We start from the raw sequence: 22466 nt of genomic DNA, 5'->3' as shown, positions 1-22466 counted from the left end.
GGATCCACGGCAGGAGGTAGGGATTGGTAGATGGAGATAAGTGGAGTAGGGAGGGGTGGAGATAGCACCAGAGACTGTGAAGTAATAGTGCAAACACCCAGATATCCAGTCGCTGACCTGCTCAAGTACCTACTTGTAAACTTAAAAAAATGCAGATGATAGATATTTTAAATGAAAACAGAAGATGCTTGAAATATTACGTAAAGTAGGAATCGTTTGTGCAAGGAATCATAGTCATACAACAAGGAAACAGTCCAATTCATCCATGCTGACCAAGATGCCCTAATTTGCCTATATTTGGTCATGGGCTTTGGAGTCAAAATTAAGGACTCTCGCTTGATTGGGACTCCATTCATTAATTGAACATTATTTTCTCTGCTATCATTTACCTTGACTGCAATGTGTGCTATCTACCAAATAGACACTTTTTTCAGCTCAGGCAAGTAATTCTATCTTCCAAAATCGCAACAACTTCCACAAAAAAAGTGTAGTAGGTATCCATCCAGGCTGCACATTATCCACTCGTGAGAACATATTGCCATTCGTTTGTCGCCACCGGTCTAAATCATAGACCTCCCTACACAACAGCACCTTTGGCATAAGGACTACAAGAGTTCAAACAGGTAGCTCACTGTCACTTTCACAAGGTGGTCTTGCTAGTGATGTCAATACCCAAAAAATGCTGAATTAAGAAAGTACAGATATTGATTTTAATTTTCTTTATTAATTTTCAGAATTATAAACATAGCAACAATATTAATGAACAGATTGGGATTACATTATTAATAATTGACATTGCAAATATAAACTCATTCGTAAGGCCAGTGATGTTGTGGGGATGGAACTGGACTCCCTGACGGTGGTGTCTGAAAAGAGGATGCTGTCCAAGTTGCATGCCATCTTGGTCAATGTCTCCCATCCACTACATAATGTACTGGGTGGGCACAGGAGTACATTCAGCCAGAGACTCATTCCACCGAGATGCAACACAGAGCGTCATAGGAAGTCATTCCTGCCTGTGGCCATCAAACTTTACAACTCCTCCCTTGGAGGGTCAGACACCCTGAGCCAATAGGCTGGTCCTGGACATTTCCTGGCATAATTTACATACTATTATTTAATTATTTATGGTTTTTATATTGCTATGTCTATACTCTATTCTTGGATGGTGCAACTGTAACGAAACCCAATTTCCCTCAGGATCAATAAAGTATGACTATGACAAACATTGGTAATAATACAGATGTAATAAATTTCCCAAACTCTAAATATAATTAAACATGGTGGAGGGATAAATGAGAAAAAATCTAAAACAAACCCCAAATTAGAAAAGGAAAAAAAGACATTAATTAAACTAAGCGATTTTAACCTAAACTAAATAAAACTAAAAACAAAACTATAGAAAAAAAAGACAGGCTAACATATTACATTGGATAGAATAGAATCATTAATGTCATTAACTCCACTCCTCTATCTGTGTATTTTAAGTTTTTAAAAAAAGGATTCAGGAAGGTCAAACTACATCATATGAAAATGTTGAATAGGTGGTCTCCAAGTTTCTTCAAATTTAACCGAAGGGTCGGAGGTGCCACTTCTAATTTTCTCCAGATTTAAACAAGATATAGTTTGAGAAAACCATTGAAATGTAGTAGGGGGATTGACCTCTTTCCAGTTCAATAAGATAAATTTTCTAGCCATTAATGTTAAAAAAGCAATCATCTGACAGGCTGAAGGGGATAAGTAACTATCTCCCATCATTGGTAACCCAAAAATTGCAGTAACGGGGTGTGGTTGTAAATTAATACGCAAAACAGTAGAAATAATATCAAAGATATCTTTCCAATATTTATGCAAGAAAGGGCAAGACCAAAACATATGAGTCAAGGAAGCAACTTCAGAATGGCATCTATCACAAATTGGGTTTATATGTGAATAGAAATGAGCTAATTTGTCTTTAGACATATGTGCCCTAGATATTGATTTTAACTGATGACCTGATTCGGGGTCCAGAACCAGAAGCTCAACAATTCCTTTCCCCCACATATGCTGCTTGAACCATTAGGTTCTTCTAGCAGTTTTATTTTGCTCCATATTTGAGCATCTGCAGTCACAGGTGATTTCACCAAGCTATGTTATACACTCTCCAATCTCCAAATCTATTCGGAGTTTCAGACAAAACAAATATTTCTGTTCTCCTTGAATCTTCAGGCTGATGGAAAGGTAATTTAGCAATTTAAATTATATTAATTGCTCATTAAGAGCAAATTTAACCAATACTTTCCAATTTAATTTAGGGCATGTGGATTTCCTGATGTTTGATTTTCATGGATAAAATGCTGAGGAAATCAAAAGCAATTGACCAGAGTAAGAACTGAGAAGAAATCTCATAATAAGCACTATAGCTTTGCAGCAATGATCTTGACTGACTGTGAGATTTGTATTTGGTTAGCTGTTTTGAAGGGGATTATATATTTAAAAAACTTGCTGTTAAGTATCAATGCTTCTGGACTTTTTTTTCCTGATTTTTTTTTATCAACTACAGCTCAGTATTCAACACCATTACCCCTCAAAACTAATCAATAAACAACAGACAAAATGCTAAGGGAACTCAGCAGTCAGGCAGCATTCATGGAAATGAATAAACAGTTGACGTTTTGAACCGAGACCCTTCTCCAGGACTGGAGAGGAAAGGGGAAGATGCCAAAATAAAAAGGTGGGGGAGAGAAAGTATGATAGCTAGAAGGTGATAGGTGAAGCCAGGTGAGTCAAAAAGATAAAGGACTGGAGAGGTGGGGTAGGAAATATAAAGTACTGGAGAGGAAGGGTAGAAAAGATAAAAGGCTGGAGAGGAAGGAATCTGATAGGCAGGTATGAAGAGGTAAGAGGCCAGAGTGGGGAATAGAGGCAGAGGGGAGTGGGAGAGAAAATATTTTTACCAGAAGGAGAAATCGATATTCATGCCATCAGGTTGGAGGCTACCCAGATGGAATATAGGCTCCTCTACCCTAAAGGTGCCTCATCCTGACTGGCATGTCAGAATGGGAATTGGAAAAAAAATGCAGATGGAGCGGAGGTGTTCAATGAACACATTGGGAAAACAGGACACAATAGATGATCCCAGCAGATTCACAGGTCAAGGATTGCCTCACTTTCAAGGACTGTTTGGGGCCCTGAATAGAGGTGAGGACAGAGGTGAATGGGCAGGAATAGCACTTTGGCTGCTTGTTGGGATAAGTGCCAGGAGGGAGATTAATAGGAAGGGATGGGTTGTCAAAGAAATCACAGAAGGAGTAATCCCTCTGGAAAGCAGAGAGAAGGGGGAAAGTAAAAATATGTTTTGATAGTAGAATCCCATTGAAGATGATGGAAGTTACGGAGGATGATGTGTTGGATGTGAAGGCTCGTGGGGTGGTAGGTAAGGACAAGAGGAACTCTATCACTGTTGAAGTGAGCGTGGATGTTGAGAAAATGGAGGAGAGGCAGGTGAGGGCAGCATCCATGGTGGAGGAAGGGAATACCCTCTTTCTTTGAAGAAGGAGGCCTTCTCTGATGTTCTGAGCAGGAAAGCCCCAACCTGGGAACAGACGTGGCAGAAACGAAGGAACTGAGAAAAGGAAATAGCCTTTTGGCAGGAGACAGGGTGGGAAAAGGTATAGTCAAGATAACCGTGGCAATCGGTAGGTTAATAAAAGATGTGGATCAACAGTTTGTCTCCAGAGATGGAGACAGAGCAATCGAGAAAGGGGAGGGAGATTTCAGAAATGGGCTAGGTGAATTTAAGGGAAGGGTGGAAGTTAGAGGCAAAGTTGATGAAATTGACAAGCTCAGCATGGGTGCATGAACCAGCACCAAAGCAGTCATCAATGTAGCGTGGAAAGAGTTAGAGAGCATTCCCGGGGAGGACTTGGAATGTGGACTGTCTACATTGCCAACGAAGAGGCAGGCATAGCTGGGGCTTATGCAGGTGCCCATGGCTACCCTTGAGTTTGGAGAAAGTGAGAGGAGCTGAAGGAGAAATTGTTGAGGGTGAGGACCAGCTCTGCCAGACAGAGGAGGGTGGTGGTGGAGGGGAAATGGTTGGTTCTTCTATTAAGAAAGAAACAAAGAGCTTCTTGATGGAGGATAGAAGTGTATAGGGACTGGAGATCCATGATGAAAATGGAGTAGTCAAGGCCAGGGAACTGAAAGTTACTGAGGAGATCGAGAGCATGAGAAGTGTCGTGGATATAGGTGTGAAGGGCCCAAGGGGGATAGAATGGAGTCGAGGTATGAGGACACGTTCAGTGAGGCAGAAGCAGGCAGAGACAATAGGTCTACCTGGATAGTCAGGTTTGTGGATCTAATCGTTAAGCTCTAGGACCTTAGCCCCAATACCACCTTGTGCAATTGGATCCTTGATTTCCTCACTTGCAGACCCCAGTCAGTTTGGATTGGTAACAACATCTCCTCCGCCATTGCCATCATCACAAGTGCACCACAGGGGTGTGTGTTTGCTTTACACTTATGACTGTGTGGCTAAACACAACTTCAACAACATATTCGAGTTTGATGACACTACTGCCATTGGCCGAATCAAAGCTGGTGATGAATCAGCATATAGGAAGGAAATTGAAAATCTGGCTGAGAGGTGCCATAACAACAGGTCTGGCAGAACTGGTCCTCACCCTCAACAATTTCTCTTTTGGCTCCTCCCACCTTCTCCAGACTCAAGGGGTAGCCATGGTCACATCTCAGCATGTATAGTGGACAAGACGCGAGCTCCAGTGGGGGTGTCTGATGACATGGGGGAGATGATGGAGGAGGAGGAGGAGAGTGGGCCACCCACATAGGCCCCAGCTATGCTTCATTCCTCTTCATTGGCTACGTAGAACAGTCCATGTACTAAGCCTTCCCTGGTAATGCTCCCAAACTCTTCCTCCACTACTCTGATGACAGCATTGGTGCTGCTTCATGCACCCATGCTTAGCTTGTCAATTTAATCAACTGCCAGCTTGTGGATGTCAAGGACTTTGCCTCATTACCCTGCTCCCCCAGAAAGTTCTCGACAACTCTGCACCACCGCATGTGAGTTTACTCAGCTGCTGGGAGGATTCCTAGACCTCACCAAGCCCACATTCTCCATTACAGTCACAAAACATGAGGTCGAGCACCACATTTCCACAGCTGGCCTGCCAGTCCCTGCCCCAGCATGCTTATAGTGGACCCAGAAAAGCTGGCTGCCGCAAAGACTGAGTTTGCCAACATGGGATGGCTTGCAATAGTACAGTGATCAAATAGCCCCGGGCTTCACCTCTCCATATGGTCCCTAAGTCCGATGGTGGTTGCCACCCATGTAGTGATTACCAATGCCTTAAAGAGGTCACCACCCCCAATCGTTACCCAGGCCCACACATCCAAGACTTTTCGGCACGTTCGGCCAGAAAGTTAATTTTTTTCTGAAATCAAATCAGTTAGGGGCTACCATCAGGTGCTTGGAGGCATTCCCAAAATGACTGTGATAACTCCGTTTGGCCTCTTCGAGTTTCTGAGCATGCCGTTTGGGCTGAGAAATGCAGCACGATTTTCCAACGGCTGATGGACTCTGTATCAAAAGACTTAGACTTTTTTTTGTTTACCTGGACGACATACTTGTTGCCAGTACATCTAAATCCGAACACATAGCTCATCTCCACACACTTTTCGAAGTCTTAAGCCAACACAGGTTGATTATTAAACATGCTAAATGCCAGTTTGAGTTGTCAACTATTGACTTCCTCAGCCATCACATCTCCACAGAAGGGGCAAAACCCTTCCCATCAAAAGTAGCCGCTATTATGGATTTCCCACTGCCCTGCACTACTAAAAAACTAAAGGAGATTTTAGGTATGGTAAGTTTCTCTCACCACTTCATTCTGTGAGCTACTGATTTTATGCTCCCCCATAGAGTGTGCTTAAAGACAATACTTTTTTTTTAAATTTTATTTTTATTTGGATAAGGAGTTCACAATTATCATGTACTTTTTTCACACATATAACCTTTTCCATTTTTTTATATGTATAAAACTACAATTATTTATACATTCTTAAGTACACATTGAGATGATATAAAAGCAAAATAAACATTTAAATAGATAATTATGTACTGTGGTAAATCTAACCTATTAGGCTAAGTAATGAAATTAGTTGTTAAGAAAATACTTCTAATCCTGCGCTTGACTGGTTGGTCAGTGGAAATCGCCAGGGCATTTGTTGATAACAAACAAGCTCTTTACAATGCAACCCTACTGGTGCACCCACTCCCCAGTGCACCTATAGCCATTGCTACCGATGCCTCAGACTATGCTGCTCATGAACAGTTGGTCAGAGGCTCACTGCAGCCACTTGCCTTCTTCATCCGGCAGCTCTGTCCCTCCAAAGGAAGTACAGTGTGTTTGACCGTGAGCTTCTTGGTCTCTATGTGGCTGTCCACCATTTTCATTTTCTTTCATAGCATTCATTGACCACAAACCCCTTGTCCACCTGATGGCCAAAATATCAGACCCTTAGTCTGCATGGCAGCAACACCAGCTGGCCTACATATCAGAGCTCACAACTGATATTCAGCATATAAAGAGGAAAAATAATGCCGTGAATGATTGTCTGTAATGACCAGCTGTTGAGACCAAATGCTGACCCAGAGGCCCAGGATTACTGAACAGCAGTCACGGGCTGGTTCAGGGAAGCTTGGGTTTCCTTCTGTGCGATGTCTTAACCGGTCGCTCTCACCCCATAGTGCCAGTAAACTAGAGGCGGACTGTTTTTAACTTCATGCGTAGACTTTCTCAACCAGGCCGGAAAGCTTCACAGAAACTGGTTCCATTAAAGTTTGTACGGCTCAGCCTTAGAAAGGAGGTGCATGATTGGACTGCAGCCTGCGTGGAGTGTCAGCAGGCAAAAATTAACCGTCATGTCCAGGACCTTTTGAGGTCCCTGAGCGACGGTTTGACGATGCTAATGTGGACCTTATTGGTCTCCCCCTCCTCCCCACAGTTTCATGCACCTTCTCACCATCTTCGACTGTACGCTAGGTGGACCGTGGTCGTTCTTCTAGCATCAACGATAGGCACAGACATGGCTTGGGCATTCATCAGCAACTGCTTTGCTTGGTTTGGCACTCCATCTGACATTTCCTCTGACTGTGTACTCCAATTCGTATCAGACCTCCAGACTGCGATGGCCCAGAACCTCGGTGTTAGGGTACATCACACCATGGTGTATAACCCACAGTCTAATGGCCTATGTGAGCAGTTTCACCACTCCTTAAGTGCTACTCTGAGGGCTTCCCTGACTGATGAGTGTTGGCATGATCATCTCCCCTGGGACCTGCTGGGGTTCAGAACAGCTCCAAAAGAGGACCTGCAGTCGTCCACGGCTGAATTGGTATTCGGGCAGCCATTACGAGTGCCAGATAATTTTATTCCTGATACCACGATTGACACTGACTGGCACGTTCAGGGAGGCTGCAACTGAAGGCGACTCTACCAACTTAGAGGAGTACACGGCATCAGTGACTAGCTACATCAGCAAGTGCATCGATGACGTCACTGTGTCCAAGACCATCACTACACGCGCTAACCAGAAGCCATGGATGACCGCGGAGGTGTGTGCACTGCTGAGGACCCCAGACTCCGCCTTCAGAACAGGTAACAAGGCAGCCCTAACAATAGTGAGGGCCAAACTGTCCCGGGCCATCAGAGAGGCAAAGTGTGCACATGCCCAGTGAATCCACAGCCATTTCCAGGACAGCGGTGACACGCAGCGCATGTGGAAGGGTATTCAGGACATCACCAACTACAGGACAACATCACCTGCTTATGCTGGTGATGCCTCCCTCCCAGATGCGCTGAGCAACTTCTACGCTCGTTTTGAGGTGGAAAATGACGTGGTGGCGAGGAAGGCCACCCAATGACCAGGTGCTGTGTCTTACTGTGGCCAATGTAAGGAGAACCCTGTGCAGGGTCAACCCACGGAAGGCTGCTGGACCAGACAATATTCCTGGCAGAGTGCTTAGAGGATGTGCAGACCAGCTAGCAGAGATTCTCACTGACATTTTCAACAACTCCCTGAGCAGCATTGTCGTTCCTACGTGCTTCAAGACCATCACCATCGTCCCCCTGCCGAAGAAGTCTTCAGAGCCCTGTCTCAACGACTACCGTCCCATTGCACTCACATCCATCATCATGAAGTGTTTCGAGAGGCTCGTCATGAGGCACATTGAGACCCTGCTGCCCCCTCACTGGACCCCCTGCAGTTCGCGTACCGTCCCAACCGTTTAACAGACGACGCCATTGCCATCACCCTCCACCTGGCCCTAACCCACCTGGACAAAAAAGACATGTATGTTCGAATGCTGTTCATAGACTTCAGTTCAGCATTCAACACAATCATTCCTCAGAAACTGATTGGAAAGCTGAGCCTACTGGGCCTGAACACCTCCCTCTGCAACTGGATCCTAGACTTCCTGACTGGGAGACCTCAGTCAGTCCGGATTGGGAGCAGCATCTCCAACACCATCACACTGAGCACGGGGGGTCCCCCAGGGCTGTGTGCTCAGTCCACTGCTGTTCATTCTGCTGACCCACGACTGTGCTGCAACACACAGCTCGAACCACATCATCAAGTTCGCCGATGACACGACCGTGGTGGGTCTTATCTGTAAAAATGACGAGTCAGCATATAGAGAAGAGGTGCAGTGGCTAACGGACTGGTGCACAGCCAACAACCTGTATCTGAATGTGAGCAAGGGAGATGGTTGTTGACTTCAGGAGGACACAGAGCGACCACTCTCCACTGAACATCGATGGCTCCTCCGTAGAGATTGTAAAGAGCACCAAATTTCTTGGTGTTCACCTGGCAGAGAATCTCACCTGGTCCCTCAACACCAACTCCATGGCAAAGAAAGCCCAGCAGCGTCTCTACTTTCTGTGAAGGCTGAGAAAAGTCCATTTACTACCTCCCATCCTCACCACATTCTACAGAGGATGTATTGAGATTATCTTGAGCGGCTGCTTCACGGCCTGGTTCGGAAATTGCACCGTTTCAGATCGCAAGACCCTACAGCGGATAGTGAGGTCAGCTGAAGGGACCATCGAGGTCTCTCTTCCTGTCATTACAGACATTTACACCACACGCTGCATCCGCAAAGCTAACAACATTGTGAAGGACCCCACGCACCCCTCACACAAACTCTTCTCCCTCCTGCCATCTGCCTAAAGGTACCGAAGTATTCGGGGTCTCATGACCAGACTGTGTAACAGTTTCTTCCCCCAAGCCATTAGACCCCTCGATTCCCAGAGTCTAGTCTGACACCAACCTACACACGCACACACTCAAATGAACACCACTCCACTCTCCTTAAAATTTTTGCTCATTTCTCCTAATTTCTGCTAAAACATTGTTTACATTGTTTGCATTTACATTTACATTTACATTGTTTATTATTATATTGTAATTTGTCCTTTACTGTGCCTATTGTCTTGTTTATTAATTATTGTACTGTCTTGCACTGTTTTGTGCACTTTATGTAGTCCCGTGTAGGCCTGAAGTCTAGTGTAGTTTTGTGTTGTTTCAGGTAGTCTAGTGTAGTTTTGCGTTGTTTCATGTAGCGCCATGGTCCTGGAGGAACGTTGTTTCATTTTCACTGTGTACTGTACCTGCAGTTATGGTTGAAATGACAATAAAACCGATTTGACTTTGACTTGGCTTGGTGAGCCTCTCAACAGTGTTCCACCCCCGTGGAACATAGGACCTGAGCCTGGTGGCTTACCTGAGCTCAGGACAGGTTCACACTGCTGGTTTTAGTGAATTCTGGGGGGCCTGTGTAGGGTAATGTAATTGTTGGAAACGTACATAATTCAGAGCCACTGACATTGAGTTGGGGGTCATTTTAAGGGTCTGGTCTGACATGATGATGTAATTAAGTGAAGTTTTGTTACCACGCTTGGTGTTCGGTGTTTGGAGTTTTTCTTAAACATAAAATGCCTCACACCATTTTATTTGTGAAAACCTACAACACCACCAGGTTCAGGAACAGTTATTATCCCTCAGCTTTTGAACCAAAGGGGATTACTTCACTGAACCTTACCTGTCTCACCATTGCATCATTGACGTGTTCCCAGAACCTATGGACTCACTTTCAAGGATTCTTCATCTCACGTTCTCGATATTTATTGCTTATTTATTTATTGTTATTATTTCTTTCTTTTTGTATTTGCAGTTTGTTGTCTTTTGCACATTGGTTGAACACTCAAATTGGTGTGATCTTTCATTGATTCTCTTATAGTTATTATTTTATTATAGATTTATTGAGTATGCCCACCAGAAAATGAATCTCGGGTGGTAAATGGTGACATATATTTACTTTGATAATGAATTTATTTTGGACTTTAAACTTCTAACTTTTGAACTTTGGAGTGGGCTTTCAAGACTTCTGGAGAAAAAAGGAGCTAGTTAAACTGGTTGGGGTTAGATCAAAGGACTGAGCCTGCTGTTGCTGTAGGGGGTTTACTTGTGTTTGGGTGGAAACGGCACATCATATTCAGAAGTTCTGCAGAATTTACAGTAGAGAGTGCCAATGAAACCTATTAATATCCAGAATGCAGATAGATTAAAGACGGTGGGTAAAGTGCATGATTGTATACAAAGGGTTTGTTGATTGTTGATAAACTAAAGTTTGTCATTTTCATGGCAGATGTGGCAAATTGTACTAAAAGTAGGATAGAAAAATTAAAATTATATTAAAACCTGCAGAAAAACACCTAGAGATAAAAGAACTTTAGAAATTATTTATGATGCCTTACAAGGAGGATTAAATAATGTTCAGACTCCAAAGAAGGGCTGTTAATGGAATGCTAGAAGCCTGTTGGCTAGTGGTCAAAGGTCTAAGAAATTAATTGAAGATTTACCAAATAAACCTGATGTACGGGAAACCTGGTTGAAATCTTGTTTAAGTTTTAAGATACAGGTTACGTTGATACAAGATGTGATTGGAAAATGAGCAATCGAGGAGTGGCGGCTACCTTTGTCAGAAATGAGACAGCACATAGAGTTACGGAAATCTGGTTTGCTTATAAGTCAATTGTGGTTGAAATTTGGGGAAAGAATAGTAAAGTACAGAGAATAATTTTTTATAACTCTTGTGAAAGGTTAATTCCTGATATGTTAGAAAGTATGGGTGGAAATGGAAAAAATAAGATTTTAAGGTGTGAGGATTTTAATTCTCATAGCTGTAGTGACACAAATGGGAATGGGATGGTAGTGGAAGATTTTCTGGAAGAAAAGTGTTTGGTCTGCTTGAATGTTGGTAGAAGTACAAAGATTAATCTATTTAACAGCACTGTTTCTGCTACAGATTTTCTGCTGCTATCTGAGAACATAGCAAGGGTGTGTAACTGGGAAGTGCAGAATGATATACGTATCAGTGGGGAGCGATCATTTCCCCATTATCTGTACAATGGGAAAAGAAGTGTATAACAGGAAACGTACTCATACACCTAGATGGAATTTTAAAAAGGCAAATTAGGATGAATTTGATGATTTATGTGAAGGTAGATTTCCTGATCATTTGGTTTTAAGACCATCAGACCATAAGACATAGGAGCAGAAATAGGCCATTCAGCTCATCGAGTCTACTCCGCCATACAATTATGGGTGATCCTTTTTTTTTCTCCTCCTCAACCCCATATCCAGGCCTTCTCTCCATAACCTTTGATACCATGTCCAATCAAGAACCTATCAATTTCTGCCTTAAAAACACCCAAAGACCTGGCTTCTACAGGTGCATGTGACAACAAATTCCACAAATTGACCACCCTCTGGCTAAAGAAGTTTCTCCGTATCTCTGTTTCGAAAGGGCGCCCCTCTATCCTGAGGCTGTGCCCTCTTGTCCTAGAGTCTCCCACCACGGGAAATATCCTTTCTACATCTAATCTGTCTGGGCCTTTCAACATTCGAAAGGTTTCAATGAGATCCCCCCTCATCTTTCTAAATTCCAGCGAGTACAGATCCAGAGCCATCAAATGCTCCTCGTATGATAACCCTTTCATTCCTGGAATCATCCTTGTGAACCTCCTCTGGACCCTCTCCAATGCCAGCACATCTTTTCTAAGATGAGAAGCCCAAAACTGCTCACAACACTCAAGGTGAGGCCTCACCAGTGCCTTACAAGGCCTCAGCATCACATCCCTGTTCTTGTATTCTAGACCTCTTGAAATGATTGCTAACATTGCATTTACCTTCCTCACCACTGACCAAACCTGCAAGTTAACCTTCAGGGTGTTCTGCACAAGGACTTGCAAGTCCCTTTGCAACTCAGAATTTTGGATTTTCTCCCCATTTAGAAAACAGTCCGCACATTTATTTCCACTACCAAAGTGCATGACCATGCATTTTCCAACATTATATTTCATTTGCCAATTTCTTGCCCATTCTCCTAATCTGTCTAAGTCCTTCTGCATCCTACCTGTTTCCTCAACACTACTTGCCCCCACCACTAATCTTTGTATCATCTGCAAACTTGGTAACAAAGCCATCTATTTCATCATCTAAATCATTTATATACAGCATAAAAAGTAGAGTTCCCAACACTGACCCCTGCGGAACACCACTAGTCACTGGCAGCCAACCAGACAAGGATCCTTTTATTCTCACTCACTGCCTCCTTCCAATCAGCCAATGCTTTAACCATGTTAGTAACCTTCATGTCATACCATGGGCTCTTGGTAAGCAGCCTCATGTGTCCACCTTGTCAAAGGCCTTCTGAAAGTCCAAATATACAACATCCACTATGTCCCCTTCATCTATCCTACTTGTAATCTTCTCAAAGAATTCCAAGAGGTTCGTCAGCCAGGATTTCCCCTGAAGGAAACCATGCTGACATTGTACTATCTTGTCCTGTGTCACCAAGTACTCCATCACCTCATCCTTAACAATTGACTGTAACCTTTTCCCAACCACTGAGGTCAGGCTAACTGGTCTATCATTTCCTTTCTACTGCCTTCCTCCTTTTTTAAAGAGTGGAGCAACATTTACAATTTTCCAGCCCTCTGGCACCATGCCAGTTTCCAGTGATTTTTGAAAGATAATTTCTAATGCCACCACAATCTCTAACGCTATCTCTTTCAGAACCCTAGGGTGCAGTTCATCTGGTCTGGGTGACTTCTGAACCTTGAGGTCTTTCAACTTTTTAAGCACCTTCTCCCTTGTAATAGTAACTGCACCCACTTCTCTTCCTTCACACAGTACGACATCTGGCACACTGCTAGTGTCCTCCACAGTGAAGACTGATGCAAAATACTCCTTTAGTTCATCTGCCATCTCCTTGTCTCCTGTTATTATTTCTCCAGCCTCATTTATTTTCTAGTGGTCCTATATCCACTGTCAACTCTCTTTTTATTTTTTACAAACATGAAAAAGCTTTTACTATCCACTTTGATATTATTTGCTAATTTTCTTTCATAGTTCATCTTTTCCCTTCTAATGATGCTTTCAGTTGCTCTCTGTAGGATTTTAAAAACTTCCCAATCCTCTATCTTCCTACTAATTTTTGCTTTGCTAATTTGTTGTATGCCCTCTCTTTTGTTTTTACATTAGTTTTAACTTCCCTTGTCAGCCATGGTTGTACTATTTTGCCATTTGAGTATTTATTAATTTTTGGAATACATTTATCCTGCACCTTCTTCATTTTCCCCAGAAATGCACGTCATTGCTGCTCTGATGACATCCCTGCCAGTAGCTCCTTCCAATTTACTTTGGCCAACTCCTCTCTCAAACCACTGTACTTTCCTTTACTCCACTGAAATGGTGCTGCATCAGACTTTACTTTCTCCCTATCAAATTTCAAGTTGAATTCAATCATATTGCGATCACTGGTTCTTAAGAGTTCTTTTACTTTAAGCCCCCTAATCGCCTCCAGTTCATTAAATAACACCCAATCCAGTGTAGCTGATCCCCTAGTAAGCTCAATGACAAACTGCTCCAAAAAGCCACATCGCAGGTATTCAACAAACTCACTCCTGTGAGATCCATTACCAACCTGATTTTCCCAATTGACCTGCATGTTAAAATCTCCCATTACTACCATAATATTGCCCTTTTGACATGCCTTTTCTATTTCCTGGTGTAATCTGTGGTCCACCTCCCAGCCACTGTTGGGAGGCCTGTATAAAACTGCCATCAGTGTCCTTTTAGCCTTGCAGTTTCTTAACCCAACCCACAAGGATTCAGCATCTTCCAATCCTATGTCACATCCTTCTATTGATTTGATGCCATTCTTTACCAGTAGAGCCACGTTACTCCCTCTGCCTACCTTCCTATCCTTCCAATACAATGTGTAACTTTGGGTGTTCAGCTCCCAGCTACAACCATCCTTCAGCTACGATTCAGTGATGGCCACAACATTATACCTGGCAATCTGTAATAGTGCAACAAGATCATCCACCTTATTTCTTATACTCCACGCATTGTGATACAACACCTTGAGTACCGTATTTGCTACCCTTTTTGATTTTGCATCCCTAATGTTTTGATACTCATCCTGTTGGCTGCAATTTTGTCCCATCACCTGCCTGCCCTTCCTGACAGTGTGACTGCACACTATCTTTACTTTTTTACCATCCGTCCTATCCTGAGTCTCTTCACTTCAGTTACCACGCCACCTTGCCAAATTAGTTTAAACCCTCCCCAACAGCTCTAACAAACCTGTCCATGAGAATATTGGTTCCACTCAGGTTCAGGCGCAACCCGTCCCTTTGAACAGGTCATACCTCCCCCAGAAGCAATCCCAATGATCCAAGAATCTGAACCCCTGCCCCCCGCACCAGCTTCTCAGCCACGCATTTATCTGCCAAATTATCCTGTTTCTATCCTCACTGGCACGTGGCATAAGCAGTAATCCAGAACTTACTACCTGGGAGGTCCTGCTTCTCAGCTTTCTACCTAGCACTCTAAAATTTCTTTTCAGAACCTCTTTGCTTTTCCTTCCTATGTCATTGGTACCAATATGTACCAAGACATCTGGCTGCTCTCCCTCCCTCTCCAAAATGTTGTGGACGGAATCTGAGATGTCCCCGACCCAGGCACCTGGGAAGCGACATACCATCCGGGTGTCCCTTTCACGTCCACAGAATCTCCTGTCTGTTCCCCTCACTATCGAGTCCCCTATCACTACCACTCCCTTCTTCTCACTCTTTCTCTTCTGCACCACAGATCCACGTTCAGCACCTGTAACCCGGTCACTGTGGCATTCCCCCGGGAGGTCATCCCCAACAAAGTATCCAAAGCTGTATAGTTATTTTTGAGGGGAATGGCCACAGGTGTACTCTGCTCTAACTGCCCAGTTACATTTCCATTCCTCCTGACAGTCACCCAGATACTCGCCTCCTGCAACTTCGGGGTGACTACTTCCCTGTAACTCTGATCAGTTATCTCCTCACTCTTCCGTACAAGCCAAAGGGCATCCAGCTGCTGCTGGAGGATCTTGAGTTGAGTAATAACAACTCAGCTCAAAGCTAAGGAATTAATTCCCAGATTGTTTGGAGATAATAAATGGAGAGCTATTCCTTGGTGGATGGATAAATGTAAAAGAGCTGTGACGGAGCGGAATAAAGCTTTTAGCAAAGTTGGGCAGTGTTACTCCTATTTGTCTTCCATATAACATAAAAGAGCACTAGCTATAGTCAGAAAGATAGTGAGAAGTGCAAAGAAAATGTATTGGACGATGTAGTGTGATAGTATTGTGAAAGAGATCCAGGTAGGGGAAGTCTGGGGAATGATACAGAACATGGGGGAGATAGGAAACTTGGTGCATTACTAGTTTTGTAGGATGGGAAGACGGTTGCAGTTGCTAACTCTGAAAAAGTAGAATTAGTCACAAGAACATCAGTGTACATAGTACGGCCAATTTAAGTAAAAAAGAGAGTTATTATAGAGAAAGAATTTTGGCAAGCAATCCTCAGATTTTCCCGCTTGGATGTTAAATTTACATTAAAATGGCTGTTCATGGTGCTGGTCAGGTATTACTTGGGACAGATGATATTTATCATAATATGTTTTCATGGTTATCGGATTCGAAACATGTTGGTTTTGAAATTCTTTAATAAAATGTGGTTTGAAGGGCGACTTTCAGCTTCATAGAAATCAGTTTCCAGGAAAAATTCATTGCCTGGAAATTATAGGAATTTGTTATCCCTATATTGAAACCTGGTATGGATCAATCAGATCCTTCCAGTTATAGACCTATTTCAGCGACAACTCGCGGATACCTCCTCTTATCCGAGGCACAGTGACAACTCGCGGATACCTCCTCTTATTTACCCCTCGATCGTGACCCCACTAAGGATCACCAGGCCATTGTCTCCCACACCATCACCGACTTTATCCGCTCAGGGGATCTCCCATCCACTGCTACCAACCTTATAGTTCCCACACCCCGCACTTCCCGTTTCTACCTCCTACCCAAGATCCACAAACCTGCCTGTCCTGGCCGACCTATTGTCTCAGCTTGCTCCTGCCCCACCGAACTCATTTCTGCATACCTTGACACTGTTTTATCACCCCTTGTTCAATCCCTTCCGACCTATGTTCGTGACACTTCTCACGCTCTTAAACTTTTCGATGATTTTAAGTTCCCTGGCCCCCACCGCTTTATTTTCACCATGGATGTCCAGTCCTTATATACTTCCATCCCCCATCAGGAAGGTCTCAAAGCTCTACGCTTCTTTTTGGATTCCAGACCTAATCAGTTCCCCTCTACCACCACTCTGCTCCGTCTAGCGGAATTAGTCCTTACTCTTAATAATTTCTCCTTTGGCTCCTCCCATTTCCTCCAAACTAAAGGTGTAGCTATGGGCACCCGTATGGGTCCTAGCTATGCCTGCCTTTTCGTTGGGTTTGTGGAACAACCTATGTTCCGTGCCTATTCTGGTATCTGTCCCCCACTTTTCCTTTGCTACATCGACGACTGCATTGGCGCTGCTTCCTGCACGCATGCAGAACTTGTTGACTTTATTAACTTTGCCTCCAACTTTCACCCTGCCCTCAAGTTTACCTGGTCCATTTCCGACACCTCCCTCCCCTTTCTAGATCTTTCTGTCTCTGTCTCTGGAGACAGCTTATCCACTGATGTCTACTATAAGCCTACTGACTCTCACAGCTATCTGGACTATTCCTCTTCTCACCCTGTCTCTTGCAAAAACGTCATCCCCTTCTCGCAATTCCTCCGTCTCCGCCGCATGCTCTCAGGATGAGGCTTTTCATTCTAGGACGAGGGAGATGTCTTCCTTTTTTAAAGAAAGGGGCTTCCCTTCCTCCACTATCAACTCTGCTCTTAAACGCATCTCCCCCATTTCACGTACATCTGCTCTCACTCCATCCTCCCACCACCCCACGAGAAATAGGGTTCCCCTGGTCCTCACCTACCACCCCACCAGCCTCCGGGTCCAACATATTATTCTCCGTAACTTCCGCCACCTCCAACGGGATCCCACCACTAAGCACATCTTTCCCTCCCCACCTCTCTCTGCATTCCGCAGGGATCGCTCCCTACACAACTCCCTTGTCCATTCGTCCCCCCCATCCCTCCCCACTGATCTCCCTCCTGGCACTTATCCGTGTAAGCGGAACAAGTGCTACACATGCCCTTACACTTCCTCCCTTACCACCATTCAGGGCCCCAAACAGTCCTTCCAGGTGAGGCATCACTTCACCTGTGAGTCGACTGGGGTGATATACTGCATCCGGTGCTCCCGATGTGGCCTTTTATATATTGCTGAGACCCGACGCAGACTGGGAGACCGCTTTGCTGAACATCTACGCTCTGTCCGCCAGAGAAAGCAGGATCTCCCAGTGGCCACACATTTTAATTCCAACTCCCATTCCCATTCTGACATGTCTATCCACGGCCTCCTCTACTGTAAAGATGAAGCCACACTCAGGTTGGAGGAACAACACCTTATATTCCGTCTGGGTAGCCTCCAACCTGATGGCATGAACATCGACTTCTCTAACTTCCGCTAAGGCCCCACCTCCCCCTCGTACCCCATCTGTTACTCATTTTTATGCACACATTCTTTCTCTCACTCTCCTTTTTCTCCCTCTGTCCCTCTGAATATACCTCTTGCCCATCCTCTGGGTCACCCCCCCCCTTGTCTTTCTTCCCAGACCTCCTGTCCCATGATCCTCTCATATCCCCTTTTGCTTATCACCTGTCCAGCTCTCGGCTCTATCCCTCCCCCTCCTGTCTTCTCCTATCATTTTGGATCTCCCCCTCCCCCTCCAACTTTCAAATCCCTTACTCACTTTTCCTTCAGTTAGTCCTGACGAAGGGTCTCGGCCTGAAACATCGACTGCACCTCTTCCTATAGATGCTGCTTGGCCTGCTGCGTTCACCAGCAACTTTGATGTATGTTGCATAGACCTATTTCGCTAACTTCACATGTGTAAAAGATATTGGAATGAATGGTTATAGCAAGACTTTCTTATTTCGTGGAAAGTAGTGGAATATTAGCTGTATTCCAGTCTGGATTTCATAAAGGGAGAATGACCATGGACTCAGTGTTAAGTTTGGAATCAGATCTTCATAAGACACAAGTTAATAAAGAATCAGTGGTAACAGTTCTATTTGATGTCGGGAAAGCTTATGATATGTCTTGGATGCAAGGATTGCTGCTTAAACTGGAAAGGATGGGATTAGGTGGTAGAATGTTCAACAGGATTCAGGATTTTTTTATGAGATAGAAAGGTACAAGTTAGGGTGGGAACAACATTCTCTAAGGAGTATGAGATAGAGAATTGGACTCCACCAGGGAGTGTTTATAGTCCACTCATTTTGAATGCTACAATTAATAATATTTTCTTAAATGTTGGCTTAGACATTTCCAAATTGTTATATGCTGATGATAGTGCAAGGTGGATGAGAGACAGGAATATAAATTATATAGTTAGGAAAATACAGGCAGCTATTAATGAAGTAGGGGATGTTGGTGGGGGTTTAAATTTTCTGTTGCAAAGACTCAAGTTATTTGTTTTTCTAAAAGAAACATTTCACCCAAAATTGATCTTAAGTTATACGGTAAATCTCTTAAACAAGAGTCAGCGGTAAGGTTTCTAGATACACACTATCCTTGTTATATGCGTCTTCGGACAATGCGGATTCACAGTTATGCGAGGAACCTATTTCTACCAACGTCTCCTTATATGCGTCCAAAACTCACAGTTATGCGAGAAGCACTGCTTTCCCGCCAATACAAGTCAGGTGCGCGTGCCTCACAATTTCACTCCTGCCACTCTGGCATTGGTTTTGGCAAGGTGTGGATGCGCAATCTTGCGCTCTTAAACTTTTGTTGGTTTTAACCTACAGTGCAGTGATTTTGCACTTGAAATATTTAACTATGCCTCCTAAGCGTCCGATGTCATGTCCTGCGCCATCAGCCGAGCGGCAGAGAACCGCTTTAACACTTGAGAAAAAGTTGGAAATTATAAACAGAGCGGCATCAGCTGAAGGTAACACAGCTCTGGGATGCTACTGTCGGGAACAGAATCTTGCCTTTAAAGTTCTTTTGTTGCTTGACAATGCACCAGCCCATCCTAAACATTTGAACAGCATTCATCCTAACATAACAGTGCGTTTCCTGCCGCCTAACACAACATCACTGATTCAACCACTCGACCAAGGTGTGATCCACATTCAAAGCGTACGTTTTTTTTTACGGTGAGCTATCTCTCAGATACTGCAAGCAACAGATGATTTTGAAAATCCCGGGAGTTTACCCCAATGGTGAGGGAATGGTGGAAGTTGGAACACTTGGCACAAGTGGTGATGGACATGGACCCAAGTTTAGAACGGAGTCAGCATTTCAGTCATTCCCTGCCATCAATCATTCTTCCCTACAAGCAAATTTAAAACAAAATGCTGCCAAGCAAACAACCCTCACCACTTTATTCAAATCAGTGTCATCTTCTGCTGCTGACAGTTCTAAGAGTTCTGTGATTCTTCCTTCACCCCTTGCTGTGCTTGATATGATCCTGTCGACCACAACCATCCACCTTATCCAGGTAAAGCTGCCTGACACCACAACAACCACTCATCTCCTGGAGTGAACACACCTGCCACTGTTGGTGAGTACTGTACACCCTAGGATGTTAACTTTCTATGATTTATTATGTTGAATATTACCTTAAGTTGATGAAATATAATCAAATGTTGTCTTGTAGTATTGTTTTTGTGCGGTAATGGTGAAAATGTGAATAAATTACAGATAAAACATATTTAGGAAGCCCTCTGGAACGCATCCCTATTTTCTCCATTTAAATAATTATTCACATTATGCGTCAACTTCGAGGAACATATCCCCCGCATATAACGAGGATGGGGTGTATGTGGATGGACACAAGGTTAACATGGAAGGTGCATGTGAATAAAATTCTAGAGAAATGTGAAAACGCCCTTAATGTGCTCAGGTGAGTAGTTGGGTGAGATTGGGGTGCGAGTAGGAGGTCACTTAAACAAATGTATATTGCCTTAATCAGATCCGTTTAAAGTCTGTCATGACCCTTATGGCCCATCAGGCCGGTGCTTATGCTGGTTTCCATGACGTGAAGCGACTGAGAGTACGAGACTTCCCACCCCACCCCCCAACTGCCAGATAGAACTCCAGACTTTCACGAGGTTAACCCCCAGCATTTTTGCCAGTACCCATTCTCAGCTGGGTAGACTGGAGCATTGTGTGGTTAAGTGTCTTGCTCAAGGACACACATGCTGCCTTGGCCGAGGCTTGAACCCATGACCTTCAGATTGCTAGTCCAATGCCCTAACCACTTGGCCACCCAGTCAGATCTGTCATTGATTAATAAAATGTTGTTTATGGGCTAGCCTCACCAGTAGTCTTAAAGACCCTGGAAAAAGTTAAAGCTCAAACCTTGAGATAATGTTGTGGTGCTATTAAATCATCCCAAATTTCAGTATTACTAGTAGAAATGAGTGAAGTATGCATCCATGCAGGTTACAGTTAGCAATGGTTTATTGGGTAAGAGGACATAAAGTTGGTTATCTAATGTTGGCAACATTATAGAGTGTTGGGGTAGTGGGTAGTGGCTCCATATGTCACTACTACAGGCGTGACGACCCTGCCTTACACGAGTCCTGAGCTCAGCTGGCTCTGGCTGACAGTAGCCGGTATGGGCCCCTATCCAGGGTTATGGATCGCACTGCCTTATGGGATCAGTTTTTCTCTTTCCTCTTTTTGACTGAACTTTGCATTAAAGCTATAGTCACTGACAAAACTAAAAATTCCCAATGTTTTCCTCAGTAATAAGTCCTTACTTTATTGTACTTAAATATTTAGTGCCTTGAGCCATGGCTTCTCTCAGTTACTGTTCAATCATTTTGGAATCATTCACAGCACTTACTTCCATTGTATTTATATCAATATGATTATGATTATGATTATGAAGACGTGTAGTCCTCTTTTATTGTCATTTAGTAATGCATGCATTAAGAAATGATACATTATTTCCTCTGGTGTGATATCACAAAACACAGGGCAGACCAAGACTGAAAAAACTGACAAAACCACATAATTATAACATATAGTTACAAAAGTGCACAATACCGTAACCTGATGAAGAAGTCCATGAGCACAGTAAAGTCCAAAGTTTCTCAAATGTCCCACATCTCATGCAGATGGGAGAAGGAAGAAAAACTTTCCCTGCCATGCCGACCACAATCCGACTCTGAGTCATCCGAGAACTTCGAGCTCTGATCAGCTCTCCGACACCGAGTACTGAGCACCATCTCTGTCCGAACGATTCGACCTCCTTCTCGGTCTCCAAATGCAGGCAAGGCTGGGGATTTTGATGCCTACCCTCCGAAAGATTCCCGACCATGCAGTAACGACAGCAGTGAACGGGCATTTCAGAAATTTCTCCAGATGGTCCTCTGTGCTTTCACGTCCATTCTCCATCAAATCAGAATTGTCCATAGCCCCTATTTAAGAGATATGATATCATTTTTCACCGGAGGGCTGTGCACGCGCGGCGCGCTGCCATCTTCTCCTCCCGCCTAAAATATAAGTTAAATTTGAAAAGTTATTCATGGTAACACCAAGAGGAGAACTTTAACAAAATTACATACTGTATATTTCTAGCAGGACAGATTATCAGTGAAGTTAAATTATTATCATCAAATCTTCTTGCTTCACACAGTTCTAGTTAGTTCTGAAATTTAATCATGACTGACTTGTTCTGTGGCTGTAAGAGTAGGTTTTAAGACTCATCCTCCTGGCACAGTGATGTATGAATATGCATGTGCTATTCTAGCAGAAATAATAGCAAGGTTGTATATAAAGCATGGAGAGCATGATATAATCAATTTTTTTAAAGGGAAGGAATTAGGTCACATTTCTGCAGAAACATTACTTTAATGTGATGGGTTGGGCAGATTAAGAAGCCGCAAT

General features: G+C 43.7%; 1 protein-coding gene across 2 annotated transcripts in view; it reads right to left on the bottom strand.

Annotated features, from left to right (window-relative positions):
• Positions 1-22466, bottom strand: part of lonrf1 (LON peptidase N-terminal domain and ring finger 1) — a 130675-nt gene that overhangs the window by 27365 nt on the left and 80844 nt on the right. For both annotated transcript variants that reach the window (XM_063043069.1, XM_063043070.1), the window contains exon 2: positions 21624-22072. In XM_063043069.1, the coding sequence (XP_062899139.1) occupies positions 21624-21924 (301 nt within the window). In that variant the 5' untranslated portion in view covers positions 21925-22072. The remainder of the gene's footprint in view (positions 1-21623; positions 22073-22466) is intronic.

The sequence above is a fragment of the Mobula hypostoma genome, chromosome 3 (genome assembly GCF_963921235.1).
Source record: "Mobula hypostoma chromosome 3, sMobHyp1.1, whole genome shotgun sequence".
Taxonomy (NCBI): domain Eukaryota; kingdom Metazoa; phylum Chordata; class Chondrichthyes; order Myliobatiformes; family Myliobatidae; genus Mobula; species Mobula hypostoma.
Note: the sequence above shows the minus strand (reverse complement) of the source record. Positions and strands in the feature narration are given on the sequence as shown.